The 27,624-nt window shown below is 35.2% G+C and overlaps 1 protein-coding gene across 4 annotated transcripts in view; it reads right to left on the reverse strand.

The window, feature by feature from the left end:
- Positions 1-27,624, reverse strand: part of step (cytohesin steppke) — a 371,199-nt gene that overhangs the window by 15,935 nt on the left and 327,640 nt on the right. For all 4 annotated transcript variants that reach the window (XM_069839622.1, XM_069839620.1, XM_069839624.1 and 1 more), the window contains 6 exons: positions 23,608-23,874; positions 18,757-18,869; positions 14,439-14,587; positions 11,201-11,312; positions 7,066-7,293; positions 3,764-3,833 (listed from right to left, as the gene is read on the reverse strand). In XM_069839622.1, coding sequence (XP_069695723.1) covers positions 3,764-3,833; positions 7,066-7,293; positions 11,201-11,312; positions 14,439-14,587; positions 18,757-18,869; positions 23,608-23,874 — 939 coding nt within the window. The remainder of the gene's footprint in view (positions 1-3,763; positions 3,834-7,065; positions 7,294-11,200; positions 11,313-14,438; positions 14,588-18,756; positions 18,870-23,607; positions 23,875-27,624) is intronic.

A 27,624-nucleotide genomic window follows, 5' to 3' on the forward strand; every position in this document is an offset into this window, starting at 1 on the left:
TACACATCAATATATGTATCTAATTTCAGTTAAGAAGACTAGCCACATAATTGAACCTAGACACATGGTCCCAACGTGGTTCTATTAACCAGAATCCATTGTATATCATTAATAGTTTGTTAGTAAATTACAATTTACCAACGTGGGATAATTTGGGTATAATTATAGGTTAACTGGTAACTAATCTAGTTTTCGTTCCACAGTAATATTTGAATGTGTGCATGCAAGAAGGTGACCTCCAAAAAAGGCAAGTTTTCAGGAGAAGGTTAAAACTGATTTGTAGTCACATGTCTTATTGCTAGAGCTCGGAATTTTAGGTGCTAAAATTTAAGAATGACACTGAGTGTAGATGAATAGATGTGATGCCCATGAGGAGGGTTTTAAGCCTAGTTCACAGACTCCATTATGTAATAATAGACAACAGGGTCACAAGGACTGGGTAATGGATCTTGTAAACCATACGCTAATTTGTAAGTGGTAGTTAAGAGGATTAGAGACCTTTAATGGTACCAAAAGGAAAATACTAAATGACAAGAAAGACATGGCTTCTATTTTATAACTATACCGAGGAACAATATTAACTTTTAGCACCTAAAATTCCAGGTTCTACTTATTGCACAACTTCTTTATTACAACACTAGCTGTACCCGTGCACTCCGCTGCACTTATTAGAAATAAATATAAAGTAATTACATAATTAAAATAGAACATTGGGTCCAGGGATCATTCGTGTTTGATAAAAGAATAAATCGTTTAATATGCTACTTAATTTAAATTATATTTAAATAATTGGTCCAGAGACCACTCATTTGGTACAAAGATAATTCGTTTAACATTTTTCTAAATTAGTCTTGAATGCATCCTTTAATAAATCACTCCAAATTAATAGAGTTGATTGTGTACGAAGATCATTTTTATGTTAACCTTACTGTACAACTTTTTTTTTTTTTTGTCAAGTTTATTTTTTATTCACGCCTTAACATCTGTGGTCATGTCCCGTATTTAGAGTGTGTGGGTATATCAGCAGGCCATTTTTACTCTTGAGTTCCTGTTTCTATTGTGTGTTGTAGATGGCTTGTGTTCATGTAACTGATTATAGACTCTGATTAATGTTTTTGGTATTGGTAATTGAGGCGGTGTAAAAAAATGAGGTACACTACATAAATATTATTTTAAGAAACACAGGAAACGAATATGGGTAAACTATGAACGCATGAACGCTATTTCATGATACCTTTTAAAATAATTCACCTCCAGTGATCTCTATGGTAAAATGAGCGTATAAAATTAGAGTATTTTATGTGGACCAAATAAAGTTGCAATAATTAAGTTATACAATATTTCTACAGAATATCAAGTCTTCTGTGCGTACAGATTTATTTTCATCTTACCTCAGTCCTCATTTGTAGCATTATATCCGTCTAGAGAAACTACAAATTTTAAATAGTGAAGGTTAATTAGCTTCTAAGATTACAGCATACAAACACACAATTCTCTGTATATTAATATCGATAAACGTCAAGGCAGCCTTAAATAGACGGAGTCATTTGTTTTGATTTCATTGTAGCCATCGTCCTCGTTCCTGCAATAACTCCTATGTCACATATCGATGTTCAGATTTTTGCTCTATTAAATAACTTAAATAGTGATGCAGCAAATAATACAATCTACTATATATAACTTAATTATATTTCTTTCTTTCGAAAATGTAAGAATTCACGATCTCCTATGCACTACTGCCATAGAATGAATAAATTTGTTTTTCTTCCTACTAAATAATTTAATATTTTGCACATAAAAGTTACGGAACAACGAGACTATAATCTGAGGTGGCGGTGGAAATGTATTGTATTCTTATTTTAAAACTCTTCTATATCCTTAAAGATCAGTCCTATCAAAATTTTGCCTGGGATAAAACTTATCGGAAATCATTTTTAAAGAAACTTTTGTTATGTAACATTTTCACAAAAATCAATAATAAGCGAGATATTTCGGTTTATTTAATTCAGGCCCCCTTATAACCCTCCTTTTAAATAAAGTATTTTGAATGCCATATAGCCTAAAATCTAAGTTACAATGAACTTAATTTACATTCCAATTTTCACCGAAATCCGTTCAGCCATTATCGCGTGAAAAGGTGACAAACATCCAGACAGACAGACAGACAGACAGACAGACTTAAATATCAGTCCTATCAAAATTTTGCCTGGGATAAAACTTATCGGAAATCATTTTTACAGAAAGTTTTGTTATGTAACATTTTTCACAAAAATCAATAATAAGCGAGATATTTCGGTTTATTTAATTCAGGCCCCCTTATAACCCCTCCTTTTAAATAAATTATTTTGAATGCCATATAGCCTAAAATCTAAGTTACAACGAACTTAATTTATGTTCCAGTTTTCATCGAAATCCGTTCAGCCATTATCGCGTGAAAAGGTAACAAACATCCAGACAGACAGACAGACAGACAGACAAAAATTTCAAAAAAGCGATTTTCGGTTTCAGGATGATTAATTATACATGTTAACACCAATTATTTTTGGAAAATCGAAAATTACCAGAAAAATTTCGCTTACAGATTTATTATTAGTATAGATATCAATAGACAATGATAATGCTTGCCTTTCTGAGGTATTATAAGCAAGGAATTTTATTTGCATTAAGTACAAATACAAATCAGTTTTAACCTTCTCCTGAAAACTTGCCCTTTTTGAGAAGTCACCTTCTTGCATGTGCACATTCATTTATGCTCAAATATTTTACTTTTGACACCTGTTTAATAATATTAATACCTATAACCAATTTATGGGGAATCTGGCTTATTAGCATTGAAAACAAATTAAAAGAGAAACAAACTTCAATGCCAAAACAAAACTCTAACCACCACAAAGAGTAAAACAGTTTACTGAATAACATTATTTATGAAATTCTAATTCTAAATGCAAGGTACCTTAACTAAGTAAAGGCATGCACTTTGTTTTTTAATCGAGACTAAATTAACTTGTATATAATTTAACATAAATATAATCTTTCTACATTTTACAACTATAAAGTTTACACTATTTACTACGGAAAACGAGTCATATTTTGAAAATTATTTATTCACATTATTAAAAATAAATTGTCCTGTGCACTGAAAGTTTCTGTATTGATGGGCCCATTATATCGACAGAATCCTTAATTTTCCAACATGTCATATGCATATAGTTTAAAAATTATTATTATTCTCTCTCTGCTAAGATCATCTTGGGATTCAAGACTAGTTGTACTGTATTACGTATGCACTACATTTCTTTTAAAAACACAAGAATTTGGTGGAAAGCCTTTAACTTCTAAGCGAATAAAATTATGATGGTATATTAGTCTGAGCGTGTATTAATTGTTACTGCAATTGATATTAATTGGTAACTGCATAGAAGAGGCAGGATTACTCGTCCTTGCAATATCATGAATTGTGAGCCTCGCCACACTGTCTATGTGTGGAATGTTCTATTTTCTAGAAGATTTAATGAGCATTTTTATGCACTCTCAGTAATCCAGCGCTCTCGCTAATCTGGCATCCCTCTGTCCAAGGAATGGCCGGATTAGCAAGAGTCTACTGTATATCCCAATTGGTCCAAGTACATTTACATTCTATAGTAGTATCAATACTATTACTTTTACTATAAAATGCAAATTTACATGTCACTAAAACTCATTATATGCAGAAGAATTAAGATGAGTAGTGATACCTATATTTACTACAATTTTTGCGTCTTACCTTACACATTTTATCCACTCATCTTTCTCCTCTGGTGTGGCAGCTGACATCCGATAAACTGTATGTTTACCTGAAAACAGCACGAAATATTAATTATTTGCTATTACATTTCTTATAAATGTTTTCCATTCCACAAATCTATGTGACTTTACTTTCATTTTGAAGAAAGTCATGCCAAAGCCTTTAAATATCTTTGAAAAAGTCAATGATCTTCAGCAGAGTTTGAAGCAGTGCTTCGATTTTCTTGTGGTGGAGAACACGTTGAAAAATTTATGGTCCTATTTAACACAGTACAGTTTCTGTATACACTTCCCTAATTGTCCCTACAATATTTCTGTTTATTCCTGTGTTATTCAGAACCTTCCACAGTTCAATTCGTGGAATGGGATCATAAGCTTTTTTGTGGATCAATAAAAAAAACACAGGTGTCTTTCCTATTTCTTTCATTTTATCTATAAGTTGCTGCAATGTAAATAAATTATCTGTACAGGACCAGCCCGTTTGAAAGTCAATCTGTTCTTTGCTAATATTATTGTTCATTTCCCGTACAGACAATATGGCATTGACGTTTATTCCTTTGCGGTTGGTAGGATTCTATTTTTCCTTTTATATATAATACTAATATTAAAACTGGGAGGTGTGATTTCAATTAGGTTTGATTATTACTTATTGAAACGAAGGCTCAGATTCTAATGTTGTTGTTGTTGTTGTTGTTTTCTAATGCCAGGCGTTTGACAATAAAGTCATTTGACCTCTTGCACTCCAATATTTTTCAAAGATATTATCATGACCAGCCACTGAAGCACAGATTTTGAGGTGTTCCAAATCCATTTCTTGGTTTGAGTTGCACAATGGACAGTTAGGGGACTGATATATTCCAATTCTATGCAGGTGTTTGGCCAAACAATCATGGCCTGTTGCCAATCTAAATGCAGCTACAGACGATTTTCGTGGTAAATCGGGAATTAACTGTGGATTTTGATGCAGAGAGTTCCTTTTTTCCCTTGGGATTGTGTTATAAAATTTTGTTTGTTGAAGTCTAAGTATGTAGATTTAATAAATCTTTTTACAGAGTAATACGTAGATTTAGTAACAGGTCTATAAGTAGCAGTGCTGCCCTTCTTTGCTAAAGCATCCGCATTCTCGTTTCCCAGGATTCCACAATGGGATGGTATCCATTGGAATACAATTCTTTTATTGAGTGATATTAATTGAGAGAGCATTTTAGTTATTTCTGCTGTTTGAGATGAAGGTGTGTGTTTAGAGACTATTGATAGAATAGCTGCTTTGGAATCTGACAATGTAACTGCATTTTTAAATTTACTGATGTGGCATAGAAGATTCCTGAGACATTCACTTATTGCAATGATTTCTCCATCAAAACTTGTTGTTCCATACCCAAGAGATCTATAAAGTGAGAAGAGACAGCACATAACACCTGCACCGGCACCTTGTTCTCTGGAGATCAAGGATCCGTCAGTGTATAAATGAAGCCAGTTTTGTGGAGGGTATCTAATATTAATTGTCTCTAAAGACAATTGTTTTAGTATTTCAGTGTTTACTTCTGATTTCAGTATTTCTTCTGTTAAATTTAGATTATATTCTATATTTAATACAGTTAAAGGGTTTGGTTTAACTTGTAGGTTTTCTTTTAAATTCGGGATATTGATTTTCTGTTTTAATTCTTGAACAATGGATATGAAACTTTTTTGAGTTTTCAATCTACAGAGAGGACTGTATGAATGCCAATTGTTTCCTGGTAATCTAATAAGTTTTTCATATTGAATCAGTGCTTTTTCTTCTATTGTCATTTTGATGCTGATTCTAATGTGAATGTACGTCTTATCAACCCCTTCAAAAGTGTATGTCCGGTTACCGGTTACCGGTACCTTAAAGAGAGATAGAGATGTATATTCATAGCAAAAACAAAAAGTGAGACTTTCGTGTATAATGGACTCGTCAGTATGTTGAGATTAATACAATCATTCATGTGTTTTTAAGTTGTGAACTGAACTTTGTGTGAAAACAAAACTTACAAATCATAGTGATCATTTCAAAAACCACTGGAAAAGCAGAACAATGCTTCTCTATTCTAAAATGATGAAAACTTTGGTATGAAATGCAATGAAAGGAAACCAACTTTTTGTGCACTTGCAATATGTTCCAATGCAAAGAAGTTGTTGGAACCAGTGAGATTCTATGAACATGTCATAGATCTACATTAGTCTGCAGCACAGAAAGAGAGATGGGCCAACTTCATCTACAAAGAAATGAATTAATTTCGGAATATGAAGTATGTATATGCTTTCACGTGTTAATTAACTAGGTTACCTTATCGACTAGGTTCGGCCTGGGGGCCATCATCAGAACTGGGTGGTCTTGGCACCTTCTGATTCCGTATCCTGTGGGGGTGCGTTTGTGTAATGTAATGTGGAGTCAAATAGTGTGTGTGTTCTGAAATTGAGTTGTGTGTTGAGGATTTGATACGGGTGTTTTTTTGTATTTGTGTGTGCTATTCGGAGGATGGGAGAGAAGGCCTTATCAGATTAAATAAATAAATATATTTCGTGTTTTTCGATTGGAGATATAGAATTTCCATGTCTGTGTCTATGTTGCTGTAGATGTGGTTGGTGTTTGTGATGTAAAATGATTGAGGTAAAGTTGGTTATTTATTTAACGACGCTGTATCAACTACGAAGTTATTTAGCGTCGATGAGATTGGTAATAGCAAGATGATATTTGGCGAGATGAGGGCGAGGATTCGCCATAGATTACCTGACATTCACCTTATGGTTGGGGAAAACCTCGGAAAAAACCCAACCAGGTAATCAGCCCAAGCGGGGATCAACCCGCGCCCGAGTGCAACTTCAGACCGGCAGGCAAGCGCTATAACCGAATGAGCCACACCGGTGGCTATTAAGGTAAATCTCGTGCTAATGTTATAATTAATATAATAAGAAGTAACTTTACTGTTGCAATTATCTACTTATGAGAATAAATATACAAATAAACGAATAAATGAACATAAAACTCCCAACAATTTACAGGTGATATGTTCTCATTTACATCCTTCCTCAATTTTGAAACCACGAGCTGCAACAATTCGACATATCGTGTCTAGAAATCTATGCATAATGGTTTTTATTATACCTTCGCAAACACTCGACGGTGTTCATAGGATATTCAACTAATGTGAAGATGACATGATTTTAATAATTCATGTTAGAGGTGTGTCTAAATAAAATGTGTTGAGATGTAACTAACTCCATAGGTTTCTAGATTACAACGAGCTTCAAACTCACCTTCAACAACTTTGCCTTCACTGTCTGTTTTACAGGCTTTGATGAAGTCTGAGCCACTAGCATACAGCTCAAAGCAGTGGTGTTTGTGTCGGTCACTCACTTCTCGCACCTGAATATTCTCTAACGGGATGATGCCTCGAGGTTCTTTGTCAGTTGTATATTCGAAGTAGTACAGACAGTTATCATTCAGGATGAACCATCGTCTTTTCCAACTCTTGTAACGTCCACCTGTAACATTTACAAATTCTCTTATAACACTTGTAAACAATGTTTGCTCAAAATGCAGGGTAGAGCAAGAGCATTACCCTCAATACAGTAAGTCCATCAGATCCTTAAAAAACGTCCACTTTCACTTTGAAATCAACAAACCTAAATACAAGAAAGATGATAACACTTATCTACTATAAATCTACCAGCCGAAATAGTGAGGTGAAAAATGCTCCCGGGTGCAAAAAAAAAAAAAAAAAAAGATTATCACGATTGAAAGTACGAGGGTTGTTTGGAAAGCAACTTCAGTTTATTTTTAGCAGGGATTAATTACCTTACCCCATAATGATTAGATCACCATTCACCTCTACACAGATGGCAATTCGCTGATGGGCTTAGCTCTCAATGAACTGTCATACAACAGATGTATTATTATTATTATTATTATATTATCATCATCATCATCATCATTATTATTATTATTATTATTATCATTATCATTATCATCATTATTATTATTATTATTATTATTATTATTATTATTATTATTATTAGAGAGAGATAACAAAAAGTTATAGCTGCCCTTTCTAAGGATTACCATAAAGATACAGCCTACTGAGCAATCCAAACAAGATAACATTTTAATGTGTATGTGTGTGTGTCTAATGCCTAAACACTTCACTTGCGTGATTCGGATTCTGCATATTGCAGATAGATGGCAGGACTGTGACCCATTTTCAAGTTGCACACCACTTCGGCGGGCCATGTTATGCATGATGTTTATCTGTGTAGAGTTATGTCGTGTACTAGGGTGAGTGCATGTGTGTTCATGTAAGTGTAGTGTAGGAAATGTGTGAGGAGGATCATGATGAAGATGAGGAAGGGAGAAGGGGAAACCCAGTGCCGGCATATTGCTTATGTCTGTCGAAGAGCACCGACCGGGCTGCCAGGCTTAACATTCCCATCTGACGGACGAATCATTATCAACAGTGACATATGCCTTCTCTTCATATGCACTGCAGACATATTTGGGATTTAACCCAAGCAGACTGGTGCACAATTTAGTGATTAGAAGTTGTGCACCGCCAACTCTCCTAGTCCTGAGGATATTTCAATTTATGTATCTTTTAATGGGCAGCTATCACTCTCATGAAGTTATTCCATTTTAATTTCTAAGAATATATTATTATTATTATTATTATTATTATTATTATTATTATTTGTTCTTCCATTGTTATTTATTATGCTAACACTGTATTGCTTACTTGCGGCTTTTAAAGAAGCCGGAGTTTCGTTGCCGCCCTCACATAAGCCCGCCATCAGTCACTATCCTGAGCAAGATTAATCCAGTCCCTACCATCATATCCCACCTTCCTCAAATCCATTTTTATATTATCGTTTCATCTACGTCTCGGCCTCCCCAAAGGTATTTTTCCCTCCAGCCTCCCAACTAACACTCTACATGCATTTCTTGATTCGCCCATATGTGCTGCATGCCCTGCCCATCTCAAAGATCTGGATTTAATGTTCCTAATTATGTCATGTGAAGAATACAATGCGTATAGTTCTGTGCTGTGTAACTTTCTCCATTGTCCTGTAACTTCATTCCTCTTAGCCCCAAATATTTTCCTAAGCACCTTATTCTCAAACACCCTTAACCTCTGTTCCTCTCTCAAAATAAAAATCCAAGTTTCACAACCATACAGAACAATCAGTAATATAACTATTTTATAAATTCTAACTTTCAGCTATTTTGGAGCAGACTAGATGACAAAAGCTTCTCAACAGAATAACAGCAGGCATTTCCCATACTTATTGTGCATTTAATTTCCTCCCGAATCCCTCTGAATCTCAAAATATGACAGTGTTCTGGAATTTATAGGCAGATAAATAGCAGTAACTTCTACTTCAAAATTTGATGTATATTCTCCTACAGCATTGTAAAATGAAAAGAGAGGATATGTTCCTCCAGCTCTTGCTTCTCTTGAATGTGATTTAAGAGAATTGTTTGTATAAATTTGTGACCACTCCTTATGTGACCTTGTCTCAATTGTTTCTACAGTCAGAGTCTTCAGAACTAGTTTATCTGTTTCAGATTTTTAACATCGTCCATAGGGCTACATTGTTTTCTATATGGATAGTATTTAATGGGTTATCTTTCATTAACACATTTTCTTTCCTTTGAGGAATACTCAAGTCTTTTTTAATTTCTTGTACCAACTTTCTTTGAGTACAGGAAATGAAAAAATATTTAAGTATTCCTCAAAGGAAAGAAAATTTCATCTCTGACTGAGGCTCTCACTGAGATGTACATCTATTATCAGGCAGTACATCTCACTTGATGATATGTGTCAGAGGAAGAAAAATTGTTTGTATACATCTTAAATCTGCTTAGTCAAATATATTACTAGTCACTGATGTATGCAATGGAAGGGAAAAGAACTGGCCACCTTACCTCATTATTTCTTGACTAGTTGCCTCATAATTGATACCTTATTGATGCCTTTTATGAGGTTCCAACCTGTCTTCGGACAGTTGACTAACAAAACAACTATCTATGTTTCTAATCTATCCAGTTTGGATATGATACACTGTTACGTGCTCAACAGGATATAATGTCCATTGTACAATGTCCATTGCATGAATGTCCAGTCGATATTTAGTCCAAGGACAAAAATGTCCACACTAAATATAGATCCAAAGACAAAAATGTCCACACTAAAAATATGTCCAGTTTTCTTAAGCCAAAATGTCCACGCAATAATGTCAACTATTTTAATAGCAGTTGTGGCAAAAATTTATTAATGAAATATGAAAGTAAGTGGGGAGAGACAGAATTTACTCAATTAGATAATGATAAGAAAATTACACCATTGAGTAATAAGAAGTTACAGAATTTACAAGATTTCATCAAGTTAAGAAAATTACATCATTCCTCCTGCTCAAATAGGAAAGGCTCCCGTGCAACTATTTTCAATACCAAGCTAAAACATTTCGAGGTCACATCCGGTTCTGCGTCTATTCACCATTCTGGTTATGTCATTTCTCTCCAGTAAACCAGAACATCACGAATTATTCGAATTGGTGCATCATGTCCTCGCATAGTAGCTGCATTTTTTAATCATGTTAAAGGTCAAGCAAATGTTTTTGATTTCCTCTGCCATTCCTTCTGACGTTAATGTTTTCAATGTTGTTATTTGTTGTGCAGTGAGCGTTATATGTTAGTCTTACACATCCCCAGTTAAAAAAAAAAAACTCTTCATTTTTACTCTTTGAGTGGAAATTATACATATAACCATCTAGCACTAGAATTTTCTTCCCTTTTTATGATGTTACATCTTCAGCCATGACTGAACATTTTTCAGAATTCCAGTTACTATAGTTACGTTGTGTTAATTACTTTTCCACTTCATTATTATGTCTACTGTTGCAGCAGTTTCCTCGGTCACAGCACCATACTGAAATTGCATTAATACATGGATATTTTGAACATGTGGACACATTTTGGTATGGACTAGTTGCCTTGTGGACGTTTCCAGCGATGGACCTTTCCTTTTGGGTTGGCAGATATAGTGCAGGACAATAAGATGTGGACATTTTTGTGCATAGAACATTCTGCAATGAACATTATGTCTCCTCACCAACAGGAGAGACAAATCATATTCATCATGCAGCAGCATCCGTTTTATTCTTTAATAATGGTTATGAATTCGAGGATTAACTGTAAATTATTTAATTCTAAAAAAACTACCTACATAATATATTTGTTAAAATTTCATATCTATTACGTGAAAAAAGTAACATCTTTGCTGAGAAATATTATTCATCAATGACATTCAGCACAAAAAAAATATGGGTAGCAATTTTACATTACATTATCAATAAAAACAATTTATGTAAACAAAAGTTGTTGTATGGTTGTACTTACCTTGCTTCCACAACCAACCCTCCTTATCAGGATTGAAAAATGTGTGCATGAGGTCATTACCATCGTCCTCTGGAATTTTGAATGGCTCAGTCTTTATACTTTCATATAAGCTCTGAAACAAAATAATGCAAGTTAAATAATTTAACATTATATTTTTGTTGAAATAATGATGATGATGATGATGATGATGATGATCACAATTATCGTTGTCATCGACATCGTCAAATTGTTGCTCAACTATCATGCTTCTTGTTTCTATTGCTAGCAAAGCATGAGCATTAGGTATATTCTTACTAATATTCATCAATCTCTCTCTCTCTTACTAATATTTATCAATTTATCTGTGCGTGCGCGAATGCGTAATGAATGTAAAGAGTGGGCAAAAATACCACTACACCTGTTATACTATATTTATATGAGTGGAAATGTACAGGATGGGCAAAAAATACCGCTACACCTGTTATGTTATATTTATGAGTGGAAATGTATCTGTTGTGCATCAAAGACGTCAGTATCACATGCGAAGGAGTTTTTCAGTTTCTTAATAAAAGTGGAGATTGTTTTTAGTCCAGAAGAAGATCTTTCAACTTCGGGAATTAAGGAAAATAGCACAATCGTCAGTGAGGAAAATTCCTTCTGCCTCATAAGTCTTGAAAATTTTTGCAGCAACAAGGTACATGCAGTCCGGCACCTGTCCAAATTTCTATTTGTTAATTCATTGACAGCCACAGGATGAAAAGCTTTCATTTTAGGACTTCCTTTACGTGATCACTGATCACACATTATTGATCGCGGTACTTGCAACTCTTGAGGCACATTTTCTTGTTGATTTTATTGGCGATCGAGTCAATGACTCAGCCACTGACAGCAGCACAAATTCCTCGCCAAGTGTGTGTTTGTGTCTTTAACACATCCCACGCTAGAAGCCCTTCTCTCCCATTTTAACAAGTTATCTCTGTTCAGTGGCGGCAAGTCCTGAAATTCTGCATGATGTATGTGGCAGCTGGTGGACCCACACGGCATCCGTAAGTCTTTTCTCCACACTAAAGATGCTCATATCTGCATTTGCAGTCTTGAAATGGCAAGGAATTAATATATTGTAGCGATATTGTTATGGTTTCCCTCAGGATCCACCAGATATCTCCCGCCATGATCACAGCCACTCCCACACAAATACAAAAATGCGACCAGAGTGTGCATACTCTTTCTGCTTTCACATATTTTGCATTGTATCAGGTCTCTGCAGATCTAAAAACTTATACTGTTCCATTTTTTCAGTTTCGATCCACATAATCTTGAGTGAATGCAAGCTGATACTCTGTTGGTCTCTTCCTTTCACAGCCACACTTCTACATCTAAGACCAGCAACCTTCAGACATTACTCACAGTTTTTGAACTTAGGAAAAATTACTGTGATGTGTTTCAGTTGGTCAGAATATTGAGGAATGAATTTTTTCGAGCCAGTTTCCCCAGCATGACGTCTTGAGCTTGGGTTGAAACATGCCACATTTCCAAACCTCGTTGATGATTAGAAATCCCAGAAGCCCTGTCGACTGGTGCGAGCAGAATTTCACAGCAACAAGATGCATCTGGACTTGAAATATTTCCATTTTTGGCCAAAGCAATCACCTGTTCACGAATGGACTGCTTATAGTGAGGCACAGCTACGTTATAAATCGTGATATAAGTAAGTGTTCTGACAATAACCAGTCAATCATTGATTGCTAACAATAACAAATACACCACAAAACAACATAAGTCGCTCAGAAGCACACTGATGTAGTGTCAGTCAATTGGGAGATTGTTTATAATACATAAGTTTTTTTTTCTGGGGGGGGGGGGGTCAGAGTAGCATGTTTAATAGCCTATTAAATAGTTGTTGCAGTAACAAGAGCTGTTGCCAGAAAGTCAAAAGGAAGATAGCAATGGCAAAGGAAGCTTTTAATGGAAAAAGGAGCATCTTCTGCGGATCTATGGAAAAAGAACTAAGGAAGAGACTAGTGAAGTGCTTTGTGTGGAGTGTAATATTGTGTGGGGCAGAAACGTGGACATTACGACGAAGTGAAGGCAAGCGACTAGGAGCACTTGAAATGTGAACATGGAAAGAATGAAGCGTGTGAAATGGACAGACAGAATAAGAAATGAAGTTGTATTGGAAAGAGTTGGTGAAGAAAGAATAATGCTGAAACTGATCAGGAAGAGAACAAGGAATTGGCTGGGTCACTGGCTGAGAAGAAACTGCCTACTGAAGGATGCACTGGAAGGAATGGTGAACGGGAGACGAATTCAGGGCAAAAGAAATCAAATAATAGAAGACATTAATATATATGGATCATATGTGGAGACTAAGAGGAAGGCAGAAAATAGGAATGACTGGAGAATGCTCGGTTTGCAGTGAAAGATCTCTCCTTGGGCAGAACACTATGAATGAATGAAATAGTTGTTAGAAATATACATTGCTACACTAATAAGTCAGAAACTGGGCAAAATTTTATTACAGTGATAGTGGAATAAAATTAATATCACGTGAAACTAAATATAAACTTATAACAAAAAAGTGTGTGTTTGTGCGAGTGGGCGTTTGTGTGTGTCTAATGCCTACCCACTTCACTTTGCGTGATTCGGGTTCCGCATACTGTGGATAGATGGCAGGGCTGTGACCCATTTTCAAATTGCACACCACTTCGGCGGGCCACATTATGCATGATGTGTATCTGTGAAGAGTTATGTCGTGTACTATGTTGAGTAATGTTAAGTGTTCGTGTAAGTGTAGTGTAGGGAATGGGTGAGGATGATGATGAAGATGAGGAAGGGAGAAGGGGAAACCCGGTACTGGCGCACAGCCTACAAACCAAGCAATGAACAGGACTTGAACACGACAGAATAATGTTTGTTTACTAGTCAAACATTACACCACTGAACTACCACACACTTCGACTACAAATCTTTGCCATGTATGTGCAGAGAACATTGCAGACACCTAGAAAATGATTCATTGTTAAATTCGTGTATCTGAAAGTTTCGTGATTTATATCATTATCTACATTAGAAACAGATAATGGCAGAACAAAGTTAGGTTCATCATAAAAATATGGGAGGAAAAACAATAGGCAAAATTTGGTAGTACAGTTGTACTATATGGCGACTAAGATGATGTGTTCAAACCAGTCATTTTTTCTTTCCCTGAGCATACATACATGGGTGGAATGTGCACACATCTGTGTACACTCATACTTACAACGAGGAGTTCCTGTGGCAAGTCTCCTCCATTATTTATTCCTCGATTCATAGATATGAACTGCTCTACAGTGGGCTTATCCTTCACACTGGGGTTGTGTAAACTTGTGTTCAGCATAATGATAGCGAAAGACAGTACATAGCAAGTGTCTGTAACAAAAAGTACAGTAATCATTAATTACCATAGTTTCAAGATGATCATCACTATTTTACCACAATTTCAAAGCTTTCCCTGCCTTAAATTACTTTTCGCACATATGTCCTAAATTCTACACTCAATCTCAATGTACTGTATCTAGAACTACATAGAGTAGTATGTTAAAGATGTGAACAGGTATACTCATTGACACATTATAATAGCAAACATCCCTGGAATTGGAAAGGTCTGATCAATCACTATTGCGACTGTAAATGAAAACACATTGAATTTTAATCCTTCAAGCTTTGGTACTTCGTCTCTAATTTTCAGAACTTCGATACGATTACTTGGTTCAATTATCATTAATAGTGAAATACTTTTATGAAGAATTCTCTTCTATTTTCATTTCTAAATGATGTTAGAAGTTTGTTGTAATAAAATTGTTTCCTAGAATAAAACACCCAAGTAAAACATGCAACAATTCATTCTCAAATTTCTTAATATGTATATTTCGCATTTTTGATGCGATTTTTGTCTTCTTCGAATTTGTATTTTTCATCGCAACAGTTCACCATAGTTTAATCATATTTCTAATAAACCTAAGTTGTTATATAAATTTGTTGTCAATATGAAAGGTGTCTCTCTCTCTCTCCCTCTCTACATGCAATAAGGAACACACAGTTAAGGAAAACCAAGAAGGCTTATTGTAAGTTTGCTGTAGGCTTATTATTTTCTTCCTCCCTCGACAAAGGAGCGAAAAATAAGACTTCAAATTACACTTAGTGCTTCTTTAACATATACTTCGCTGTTTATTAACGAGTATAAGGTTTTCGCACACTATAACTAATATAGAATCAATCTAGACAGAATTCGATGACATTATTGCATGAAATCTATTTACAACACTGGGATTACTTTCGATGTAGCTGAACTGTCAGATGAAGAATCATGTTAGAGTTTTTCAGACATGTTTGAAACTTGGTATGGTATAGTACAGTTTATGATTCGAGGGTAAAGCAAGCTCATAAATACTAAGAACACTGATAATGGACGTATTGTGCTAGATCCAAATTTCAACATGGGTTAGAAATGGAGGGCAAATTTTGCTGTGAGTTCTATATCAAAGTCAGGATTCTCTTTTATGTGCCATAAATCTATGACACTGGTCACCCAGCTTCACTTCGCTTCCAGAAGAAGCTATCTAAGAATGTTAAAAATCCATCGCATTGAGCCAGGTTCAACTTGCAAACTTCAAACTCAACGGTATTTGCAGCATGGTTATCACAAGACCATCGAAATTATATATCTATTACACAATTGTGAAGGTGAGGCAAAAGCAGAAGTAGGTAAAGAAACATACTTGAAACTTATCTTCCTTAGTTAACATTCTGTCACAATATATTACAATTAATTAAATTAATTAAAGCTAAATTTATATTCACAGCATATTATATTAGAACTGAGACTGAACACAAGCGCTGTTCATTCTGTCCACAAATTTTACTGATATTATTATATCTACTTTTTTATATTGATGTATTATTTTATTTATATTTTATTGTTGTAATTATATTCTGTAGTCTGATGTATTATTCTATATTATAATTCGTCGTGTGAATGCAAGAACTAGGTAACTTGATTTTTCATATTTTGTGACATTGCCTATTTACTTATTTATTGCACTAAGGAATATGTCTCGTTTTCATTCACCTATTTGTTATATTGGAAAATAGATGTCACTGGTATCGTTCGATCAGTTACCAAGTTCTTGCATTACATTTTGTGCGATTTTTGCTATGTTATAAAAGAGGTAACTAAAAAACGCAAATTTCGAGTTACCTAGTTCTTGCATTCACACGACAATATGTTCTGTAGGTTTCGAGACGCTATGTCCACGGATATTTCGTCCACTGTTTCGTACATCCCTTTGATATTCTGTCCACTATATTTTTTCGTCCTCTGGTGTTTTATGTCCACTATTATTTCGTCCACAGTTTAAATGTCCATTGTACTATTTTTTCTTCTGAAAATTTGGTCCACATATTATTATGTCCTGCATTTATCTTTGTTCTCTTTATTAAGTTGTCCATTTTATTGTCTCGTCCAGTACATTGTGCCCAATATTTCTGCTTGTCCATTTGCATAAATGGTTTAAAATTAATATTACTACTATACCACTACCACTACTACAATAATAATAATAATAATAATAATAATAATAATAATAATAATAATGTGAATGAAAGTGGTAAGTATAATTGTTGTGGACTAGCATGTCCCATCCTCTTACTGTTGTTATCATATAAGCCATTTTAAAAGTTTTCACTTACTTCAGAATTTAATACTGAACCAATGAACTACATATTTCCATAGAAATGAACATTATTATACAACAAAATAATTAAATACATTTCCATAGCAACCTTTTTTTTTTTTTAAATTGCATATTGGAAGTACTCGTTACTCAAAAATGAACAAAATATTCGAGGACAAAATATTTAGTCGGCACAGAAACTAGTGAACAAAGAAAAATTTGGAAAAAATTATGGATACAATAATTCTTGACCGATTAATGGACAAATTTTTTGGTGAAAGAAACGTTAGCTGGGCTAATTTCCTTGGGCAAAATAGCTGTGGACGTGAGATAGTGGACAAATTGTCTGATGGATGTACTGCTGTGGACGCATCGTCCTGGAAGTGTTCTGTATTATTATTATTATTATTATTATTATTATTATTATTATTATTATTATTATTATTATTATATAAATACATTATTATATTATATTAAATACAACACATTGTCACTGAACATTATAATCCTGGTTGTTCAACATTGTGCTGTACCCTATAAAATGTTTTATTTCACCATCCATCGCAATGGAAGGAGAAAGAAACTGGTCACCCTACTCCGTTATCTCCTGGCCTAATTGCCTCTAAAGTGGTGTCTTCTTGGTTTCACTTGTGAGGTTCAGACCTTTGGACAGTTGACTAAACACAACAATACTGAAATAGATCTAATACTATTTCGTTAAATATTTATTTCTGTTCATTTTCAGCATGATGAGGTCTTTCACTCTGTTGTGTGTGATTAGTCTCGTGGAAGGCAATGATCCATCGAAGCGGGACAGACAGTAGAGAGAGAGAGAATGCGAGCGAGGTGCCGAGCAGCGCGGGTGGGGATAATTTCCCCTACTGGCGTTCGCCGTGTTACATTTTTGCCATGTTTTTCATATAAGACAGTCATAAACTTATCTGATTTCATATAAAAGTGTAATATTTTATTTCATGATAAAGTTTTCGGTTTTTTATAAAACATCATCAGATCATCATTAACCTTTAAAATGAACAGTTTTTACATTATAAACAATGAAAGACAATGGATTACATAAAGGTAAATCATGTTGAAAGTGTGAGATCATACAAAAGAATGAATATCGTAAAACATTAAATATATATACAAGTTCAAAATTGTTAAAATATTAAAATCAAGCAATGGGTCTAATATGAAAATTATGTAGTATGAACAGCATGCGCTTCCTTGCGATTATATGACATCTATTATATACAATTGCAAAATACCTTTTACATATATATGACATCTATTATATACAATTGCAAAATACCTTTTACATATAATCGCAAGGAAGCGCATGCTGTTCATACCACATAATTTTCATATTGGATCCCATTGCTTGATTTTAATATTTTAACAATTCTAAACTTTTATATACATTTAATGTTTTATAATATTCATCCTTTTGTATGATCTCACACCTTCAAGATGATTTACCTTTATGTAACCCATTGTCTTTCATTGTTTATAATGTAAAACGGTTCATTTTAAGGGTTAATGATGATCTGATGATGTTTTTTAAAAACCGAAAACGTTTATCATGAAATAAAATATTTAACTATTACATCAAATCAGGTAAGTTCATGACGGTCTTATATGAAAAACATTTGATAATTCAACACAGCTTATCGGATCCAACATGGGTATTAAATTTGACATAAATTTGTCACAACATGTCCACAACTTCATTTGACAATATTAACAATTTCTTCCATAAAAGCTACGAAAAGGCAGGAAAACAAATATCTAAGTTATTTTGTTTTATAATTTAAAAAATGTATTTAAGAAGAGAGTTTATGTTGCTATACAAGTTTAATTACGCACCTGTATTTGTGAAAATGTTAGGATTGAGCTGGCAGTATCTTTGTGCAAAGCATTCCATCATACGATCTATCTTTTGAGCTTCACCAGGTAGACGAAAACTCCACAGAAATTGCCTGAAAACACAAAATATATTTAATTCAGGGAATATTTTTATCAACTGCAGATATAAAATTTACGAATTACCAAAATGGTGAAAAGACGCTTTTAATATATGGAGAGGTACACGAAATGTTGAATCATTTGTTTTCAACATTATGGTCATACTGTTATAGCTAAATATTTCAAATTTTGCGCATAAATGCGGTGGTTTATGGAAAGTCCTCTAGAGTAGAGGGCATTAGTTCAAAAGATGGCTGCTGCAGAGTAAAGAGCAAAGTTGATCATTTTTAACATGAAATCGATAAGACTGATATCTTACACACAAAAATTTCCATACAATGCAAGGTGGGCTCCTGCTAAAAACAGTATCTATAGACTCCATTTGATGACTCTTAAAAGATAAAATGTGCAGTCAGGATCCTCATACACTAATGCAACTCAAAACCCACATCGTGCAATTGTGCAGCACAAGATTAATGAAAATCTGTTCTCAGCAGTTGCAGAATGTGAACGTCGTTCATCTTGAAGACATGGTGTAACACATAATGGTCATATTGAAACTGTCCTCCATTAAAAATAAATTTTCGTTTTTTTATGCTTTCAAATTTATATAGTTTGTAAGCTTATTCGGCCTAAATATAGACACAAAATTAAATATAAATGGTTCAACATTTCGTAGTTCCACACCATAGTGTCGGAGTCTAAAACTTCATTCCTGGACTCGCATTACTCGTGTCCTCATGAGGGAAGAAATTTCCTCATGAGATTTCAGCCAGTGTAAGGACGAGTGCCCAACCAGCATCATGATGAATTTGGGAGATACGGTAGATAGTAAAATCCAGTTCTGTGAATCAGCTACAACGGCTGGAGGGGGATCATCATGCTAACCACACGATACCCTCATATTGGTTGGATGATAGTTCACCTCTCGAGGCATGTGGACCTGATGCCAACAGTTGGCTGGTCGGCCTTGGCCCTCTATGGGTTGTCATGCCCAGGATTATTTTCAACATTTCGTGCACCACCCTGTAAGTACGTAGGAGTAACCATATAGTAATCTAAGGGAGGAATGTCATAGGGAGCTTTAATTCAATATTGTGCACAAAAATTACTTCATAATTGTAACGAATTTCCATCTGTTTCGGTTTTCCATTCTGTAGGTCTTAAAGAAAGTTATGAAAGTATACTAAGATTGTGCGTGTTTTAAAATATGAGGTTTATTGTTGGAAGATATGTGGTGACCTTAAAGTAATCGGTTTGCTGCTTGGTTTGCAAGGGGACATCACAAAATAGTTTTTTTGTGTTTGTGGGACAGCCCTGCTACAGAAAAACATTACGTGGTACAATAGTAGGACAAGTGGCAGGAATATGTTCCGGGAGAAAGTAATGTAAAGAAACTTCATTGGTTCAGCCTGATAAGATTCTTCTTCCTCCCTTACACAAAAAACTTGGGTTGATGAATTTTGTTAAGGCAGTGGATTTGCATATTTACAGGGCAAATTTCCACAGTTAACATGGGGAAAATTAAAAGAAGGGATTTTTATTGGATCTCAAATCAGAAAACTTATGGAGGACTAAATATTTCAGAAAAATTTACAAACGGGCTGAATTAGCAGCTTGACGATCATTTAAAAGTGTTGTGCGTGGTTTTCTTGAAAACACAAAAGAAGAGAACTATAAAACTTTGGTGTCAAATTTGTTGAAATGCTACAAAAACAAGGGTTGTCGAATGTCTTTGAAAATCCATTTCCTTCATTCATATTTGAATTTCTCCCCCCCCCCCCCCCAGAAAATCTGGGTGATGCCTAGTGATGAACAAGGGGAACGATTTCATCAAGTCATTTCCATCCAGTAATGATGGGGGATTACTGTTGGTTTCTTGTGAGGGAGAGCAGGGAGGAGTACAAGACAAAATCACATTCTACCAAACACTTTTAAGCAAAGTTGCAGATATGTTTCCTTAAAATATGGCCCAAATATGGCATATAAAACTACAGTTATGAATTAATCTTAACCAAGCATGAATACATCATTATATCCTAAGAGTTAATCTAACATAATATTTTATCTGAAACCATGAGAGTTTCTAAATGTGTTTATATCTTTTTAATCTGACAGGATAGAAGATTTCTATGGCAATTTTAAAAATCAGCGCAACTTTTTCGTTAAGAATCATCTATTTTTATTGCAGAGGTATGACATTTTTTTTTTTTTTTTTGAGTAGTATTATTAAACTGAAATCCCATTTGAAAAGTGTACACAGATAAAGACTACAAGGAAAAAGTATACAAAAAATTACTTGTTAATGCGAAGCATAAGTAACAAAAAAACAGCTTAGAAAATAGCTCAGAACCTGTATTTAGGTAACCCTTCATTATGCTGCTGGAGCACACGTGTTCGACAAAGGTCTTAGTAATCCCTTGCTTTTCCTCATCTATTAAGTCTATATAACAAAATATATAAACATTAGAATGTCTTCGATCTATATTTTTACTGACACAAAGGTTACGGAATTTTTTACGAATGTTAAACTGTAGTACAACACAAAGCTCATAGCAGACACTGATCTAGTTAGAATGTGGGTTACACTTTAAGTTAAATAAATCTTCCTTTAATGTCTTGCAATGTTTAGAGTGCCTGAATTGTCTTCACTAAGAAGAGGTAGAAAGAATTCCTTCTTTTTCATAAATTCTTCTAGTTAGGGAACTGATAACACGATGTTTCCAATACACTGATTGCGTTTGCTTCCATAAATTGCTGTTATTTAGTGTTTTAACCATTTATGGTTCAGTAATTGTATGAGGGACAGTCAAATGAAAATGGGTCTAATGCCAAAAAGTATAATAGAACATTTATTATCTCAAACGTAATCTCCAAAACTGTTTATACATTTATCTCACTGCGAATCAAGACGATCAATCCGATTCTTGAGAAAGCTTTTAGGCTGCCTATCTAACCAGTTCTTTACCCAGTCACACACGTCTTCGTCCAATGCAAAATGAAGTCCATGAATGTCTTTCTTCAACTCTACAAAAATGTGAAAATCGCATGGCGAGAGATCTGGGCTGTAGGGGGAGAGTTGAAGCGTTTCCCAACCAAATCTTTGAACTATATTCCTCACAGAGTTGGCAGTATGTGGGCGAGCATTATCATGAAAAAGGATAACACTGTTCGGTAGCATTCCAGGGCATCCGTAAAGTTTCTTCATAATGCTGTGCATTGATTGTGGCACCATGCTCGAGAAATTCAACAAGCAGAGGATTCCTAGAATCGAAGAAGAATATCAACATGACTTTACCAGAACTTGTGTGTATTGCTTTGGACTTTTATGGTGGGGGAGAATCCATGTGTTTCCATTGTTGGCTCTGCCATTTGCTCTCCAGTTCAAAATGGTGACACAACGAGTTGTTCCCAGTAACAATACAGGACAGAAATATATACTCTTCCTTGTGGTATAGTTGCAAGTGACTCCTTAAAGCAGCCATTTGTTTTTTGTTCCTCCGTCAACTGATGTGGAACCCATTGCGCGCAGATTTTTCAGTAATGCAGGTACTTCATCACAATGACGTGTACGGAATGGTGACTTATTTCAACCAAACGACGATCCATCGATTTCCCCGTATAAGACCATCAACCTCAGGAACAACAGCAGGAGTGATGGCACGATGAACCTGTCCTGGGCGAGCATCGTCTTGCAGTGACACGCGTCCCTCTTGGAATCTCTTGTGCAATTCCAGTACAAGCAAACATGACATGCTGTGTTCGCCATAAACAGGAGACATGAGACGATGGATTTCTCGTCCTTCTACTTCTTCAGCAGTCAAAAATCGCACTACACCTCGCTGTTCTTCTTTACCTGCCTCCATTAGCAATGTTGGGTGAACACAAGTGTCTCTAACCTACTTCCAGCACAATAAACGAACGACTAATGTGTAAGCAGAAGTTGTAACTGTGCTTTCGCGAGTCCCCACCAGATGTCAGTTCAACAATCAAATTCCAGTGGTACCAACTTTCCCGCTGTGAGATATACGCATGATGACCTGTTTTCATTTGACTGCCCCTCATATTACTGGGAAGGTAAAACATAAGTTAAACATTGATATGACTTCCTCTCTTGCGTGTTTGGTATGATCGGATCCAAACATGGTACGCGCATAGACCACGATGACATCTCCTCTACAGTAGGTGGTGGAAGGGAGAAAGAGCCTTTCCCTCTGCGCGTGTTTCCCCCAAGTCTAATTTTCCCAATCATATTATGCATTTCATTATTATGTGTTGTAATGCTCAGTAATATAGTTTTCAGATAGGATATATAGACAGCTTAATTATGTAGAGATAGAATTGAGTCATGATGTGGCCAATTCTTGCTCTTTCTCCAAATGTTTGTAAAATTATGAGCATGTTCTTACATATTAAGCCATCTAACATGTAAAAAGGTAAAGGTATCCCCGTAATATGCCATGAAGGCTCTTGGGGGGCATGGAGGTAGAGCCCCATCCTTTCCATGACCTCGGCACGAGAATGAGTAGAAAGGTTATTTACAACCTAGTTAAGTGAATATTTTACACTATATCTGAAATCAATTCGTGTTACAGTTTGCACCAGTAGTATATTTTTTAGGTAAGTTACCTTGTTCTTTTCAACACTTACCCAAGTACAAACTTTGAAGGGAGTTTCGACCTGACGTTATGAACGATCTTGTTAGCTAATCTTGTAAAAACTCATAGAAAAATACTATTACACACTACTTACCTTAACGCTTGCACAAGGATAAGATCTGTGAAGTCGTGGAGCTCAACAAACGCTTTCAGGACTTTTTCATTGAAGTCATTCTTCTCGCCGAGGTAGTCTCCAATGGCAGTCTTGTTGAGGCCTTCTCCTTTGTAGAGGAACTGGGCAACATCCTCTGCTGTGCTCTTCAAGAGGCCATGTTCTATCAGGTACTCAATCCCTTTCTTTGGATCCATATTGAACTTCTTTCGCCCGATGGACATTTGCTTTGCCTTTGTGTTATTTTTACTGTAATAAAAATAAATATCGATAGGCTATATCACAATAAACTCGGCACATAAAAGCAGAGGTAGTCTATAGGCGATACTGTTCAATTCTGAAGCTCACTCTCTTCAACAATCGTGATAATTAATACTCACATGTAAATTAAATTACACACAAGCCTCAGCTCTCAGCCAAATCTACGTCTTGGGCACTAATTAAAAGATTAGGCAGACTGTACAAAAATACTTTGATGAATAGAGGTCGTGTGAATGCATAATGAAGTTCAAGGACACTACCTCACTCCATCAATTAACAAATCACTGCTAACGAACATTTCCATAGTACAAATATTAAATTTTTAGACACATTCGACTTCTATACAATGACAGTTATGTATAGTTCAACAATTATTAATGAACTGAATAAAAATATATAATTTCATGGAAATTACGATTTATTTAACAACGCTCGCAACTGCAGAGGTTATATCAGCATCGCTGGTGTGCCAGAATTTTGTCCCGCAGGAGTTCTTTTACATGCCAGTAAATCTACTGACATGTGCCTGTCGCATTTAAACACACTTAAATGCCATCGACCTGGGCCAGGATCGAACCCGCAACCTCAAGCATAGAAGGCCAGCGCTATACCAACTGCGCTACCGAGGCCGACTATATATAATTTCATAAGTTACAATTATTTCAGTTGTCATAATATGTATTTTAAAGAAAACAGTTAAACTTATAAAATGGTGGACAAGACACGAGTAGCAGGGTTGCCAATACATGCAAATGAAATGATATTAAACATGAGGAATGTTGCTACAGGTGGAAGGTTAGGTTAGGTTTGATTAGGTGTATGGTATTATTACTATGTTGGCGACACTGAAACCCAGTATCAAATTAACGAAATATGGCCGTATTCATTCACGGACGATACTTTCGTATACAAGTAAGGTACGTATTTAGGAGGGGTGGGGTGGGGTGCACTCACACCTCTCCAACTGATCACATCTATTTGTACTAATGAATACTTTCATTTTATAGTTTGAGTGATTTTCAAGAAGGTAAGAAGTGGTGTTCCTGTAATTTACAATTCCCCAAACTAAGTATCGTACTGTATAAAGAATATTACCATATTTACCTGCTAATAGACGCACTCCCTTTCACCTATTTTTGCAATAAAATATAGTGTGTGTATCTTATACGAGGAAAAACTTTAGAAAAGAAACAACTATCAAACATTCTACACCATAATTTTTGTTGTTTCCAACAGTCGAGTAATATTGAAAATGATCGAATTCGGTGACTTTCAGGTCTCCGATCGATAAATATCGAACGATAGTCAATAAGCAGTCGCAGTAGTCGCCAATAACGCAGTACATAATGAATAACTCGACCAGAATGTTATTACCCCTGGCCTTGACAGCGTTGCTGTTTGTACAGACTATGTCATCTTTATCATTCATCCCCTCAACCTCTCAATGTTAGTTTATATACGAAACAAAGCAAATGTAGTACCTAAAATTGAAAACAAATTAAACAAAACCTAATTAGAACGTACAATGCGTGGCGTATATAACTTACCGGCATTAAAACCGGTCGTAGCGCGCGTCTTTGTTTAGTGGGGAGACACGATCGCTCTCTCGCACGGGAGGAAAACCAATCGGCCATAGTCCCGTACAAATAATGTGTCGGTAAGAGGTAATAAAAGAACGTTATATTAATATTAACCTTTATCAAAGTAAATGAAAATGGTGTCCACAGAAGGTTTGGTTTTGCCTTCAGATAAACTTAATAATACTCATATGGGGAGAGTGGTTAAAGTCCTACGGCTAATACGTATTTTGATTTAAAAAAAAGGGCAGGTACTTAAATTACGGGTCATTTCAGTAGGTTGGTGCAGCTGCAGATGTGTATGTATATGTTGGAATTTTCTGTTTTGTGGTTAGATAAGCCATGTGGCCACAGAGAAACTTGAACTTAACGCGTATGTATTTTACTATACATCAGACTACTTACAGTAGATACCGTATGTGTAATTAACTGAAGTGTGCTCCAGAATTTATTGAAGGGATTTGAAGTAAGCATCAGATAATCTGACAGACATTTCCAAATGTACTTTTGTAATGATTTATTTATTTATTCATTCATTCATTTATTTATTTATTTATTTAAATATACAGAATAAAGAATATAATTACAAACAAACAAGAGAAATATAAATAAAATAATACAAACAATATAAAACAGGAGATGAATGTAGATTTTAAATAAATTATATTACCTTGGCAAATAGGACTGTTGAATGACTCCTACCTTCTTGAGAGCCGACTGCTTCTTTACCGGTTTTGATAACGATTCATATTCGATCATTTGTCAATTGTCTACTCTACATTGTATCTACCCCACAATATACAGTGAGTGTAGAAAATATTGATACATCTAAAGCAAGTTACAAAAATTGTGTATTAATTACGCATACACGTGATATTTAGTGAAAACGTGAAACGGGTATAATCTATTACTATTCACTTGATTGAATCTTGAAATAGGAACGAGGGAATCTTGAAAGAAATTTTGTTTTAGACTAGAAGAATCCGAAATGGCAGAAATACCCAAAATAAAAAGTATTGATACAGTATTACGTTTCAGTCAATAGCAAGTGAGGGTGGTTCTGGTAGCGTTGTTATTCAGTCTGGCCTTGAGTACGTTGCTGTGCAGGTGTATTGTTTCGTAGATGCAAATCAATGTTGTAATGGGGCGCAAAGGAAGAGAGACTACGGTCGAAGAGAGGGGGATAATTATTCGTTTACATAATGAGTGTAAATCGCTAAATGAAATTAGTAAAATAATTGAAAAACCAAGAGCAACCATTCAGCATATAATTGATAGAGTAGGCGAACGAAAATAGTTGGAAAATAGCCACAGATCAGGACGTCCTAGAAAACTGTATATACTGAGATAGCATTAAGGAGGAGAATAAAACAAAATTCTCAAAATCAGTGCACCGAAATTAGCAGCTAGTGTCAAGACTGACTTGAATATTAGTATTTCTGCTAGTAGTGTTCTAACGAACTACTGTACATGGGAGAACAACCCGCAGAAAATGCTTTGCATGTGATAAAAACAGAAAGAGACTACACTTCGCTAAAACACACATCACCACCTCCTAAGAATTTTGGAACAAAGTAATTTTTACTGATGAATCTAAATTCCATATTTTTTCTTCAGATGGAAGAAGAAAAGTCTGGAGGACGAAGAATACAGGGCTACAAAAGCAAAATCTCCAACCCACTGTGAAACATGGTGGTGGTTCTGTATTACTATGGGGCTGCATGAGTGCCTCTGGGGTAGGAACCTTGCATTTTATCGATGGCGTCATGGATCACCAACAGTATATAAATATAGGCTACTACAGACCAAACTTCATGCATCTGCAGAGAAAATGGGTATTAGACAAGTTGTTGTATTTATGCAAGATAATGAACCTGCTTATGGATTCTGTATAACACACCAAAGTACATGGAAACGCCCCCACAGTCTCCGGACATTAATCCCATTGCGAATTTATGGAAACATCTGAAAAGAAAAATTCGTTCAAGGCAAATGTGCAACAAGCAAGACCTGAAATACGCTTTGGAAGACGAATGGAGACATATCCCTATTTCAGTAACTTCAAGGTTAGTCGAGTCGATGCCACGTCGTCTGGAAGCCATCTTGAAATCCAAAGGGCTCCCAACTAAGTATTGAACTCCGAACGTAAAGACAAAAAACA

The sequence above is a fragment of the Periplaneta americana genome, chromosome 11 (assembly GCF_040183065.1).
Source record: "Periplaneta americana isolate PAMFEO1 chromosome 11, P.americana_PAMFEO1_priV1, whole genome shotgun sequence".
NCBI lineage: Eukaryota > Metazoa > Arthropoda > Insecta > Blattodea > Blattidae > Periplaneta > Periplaneta americana.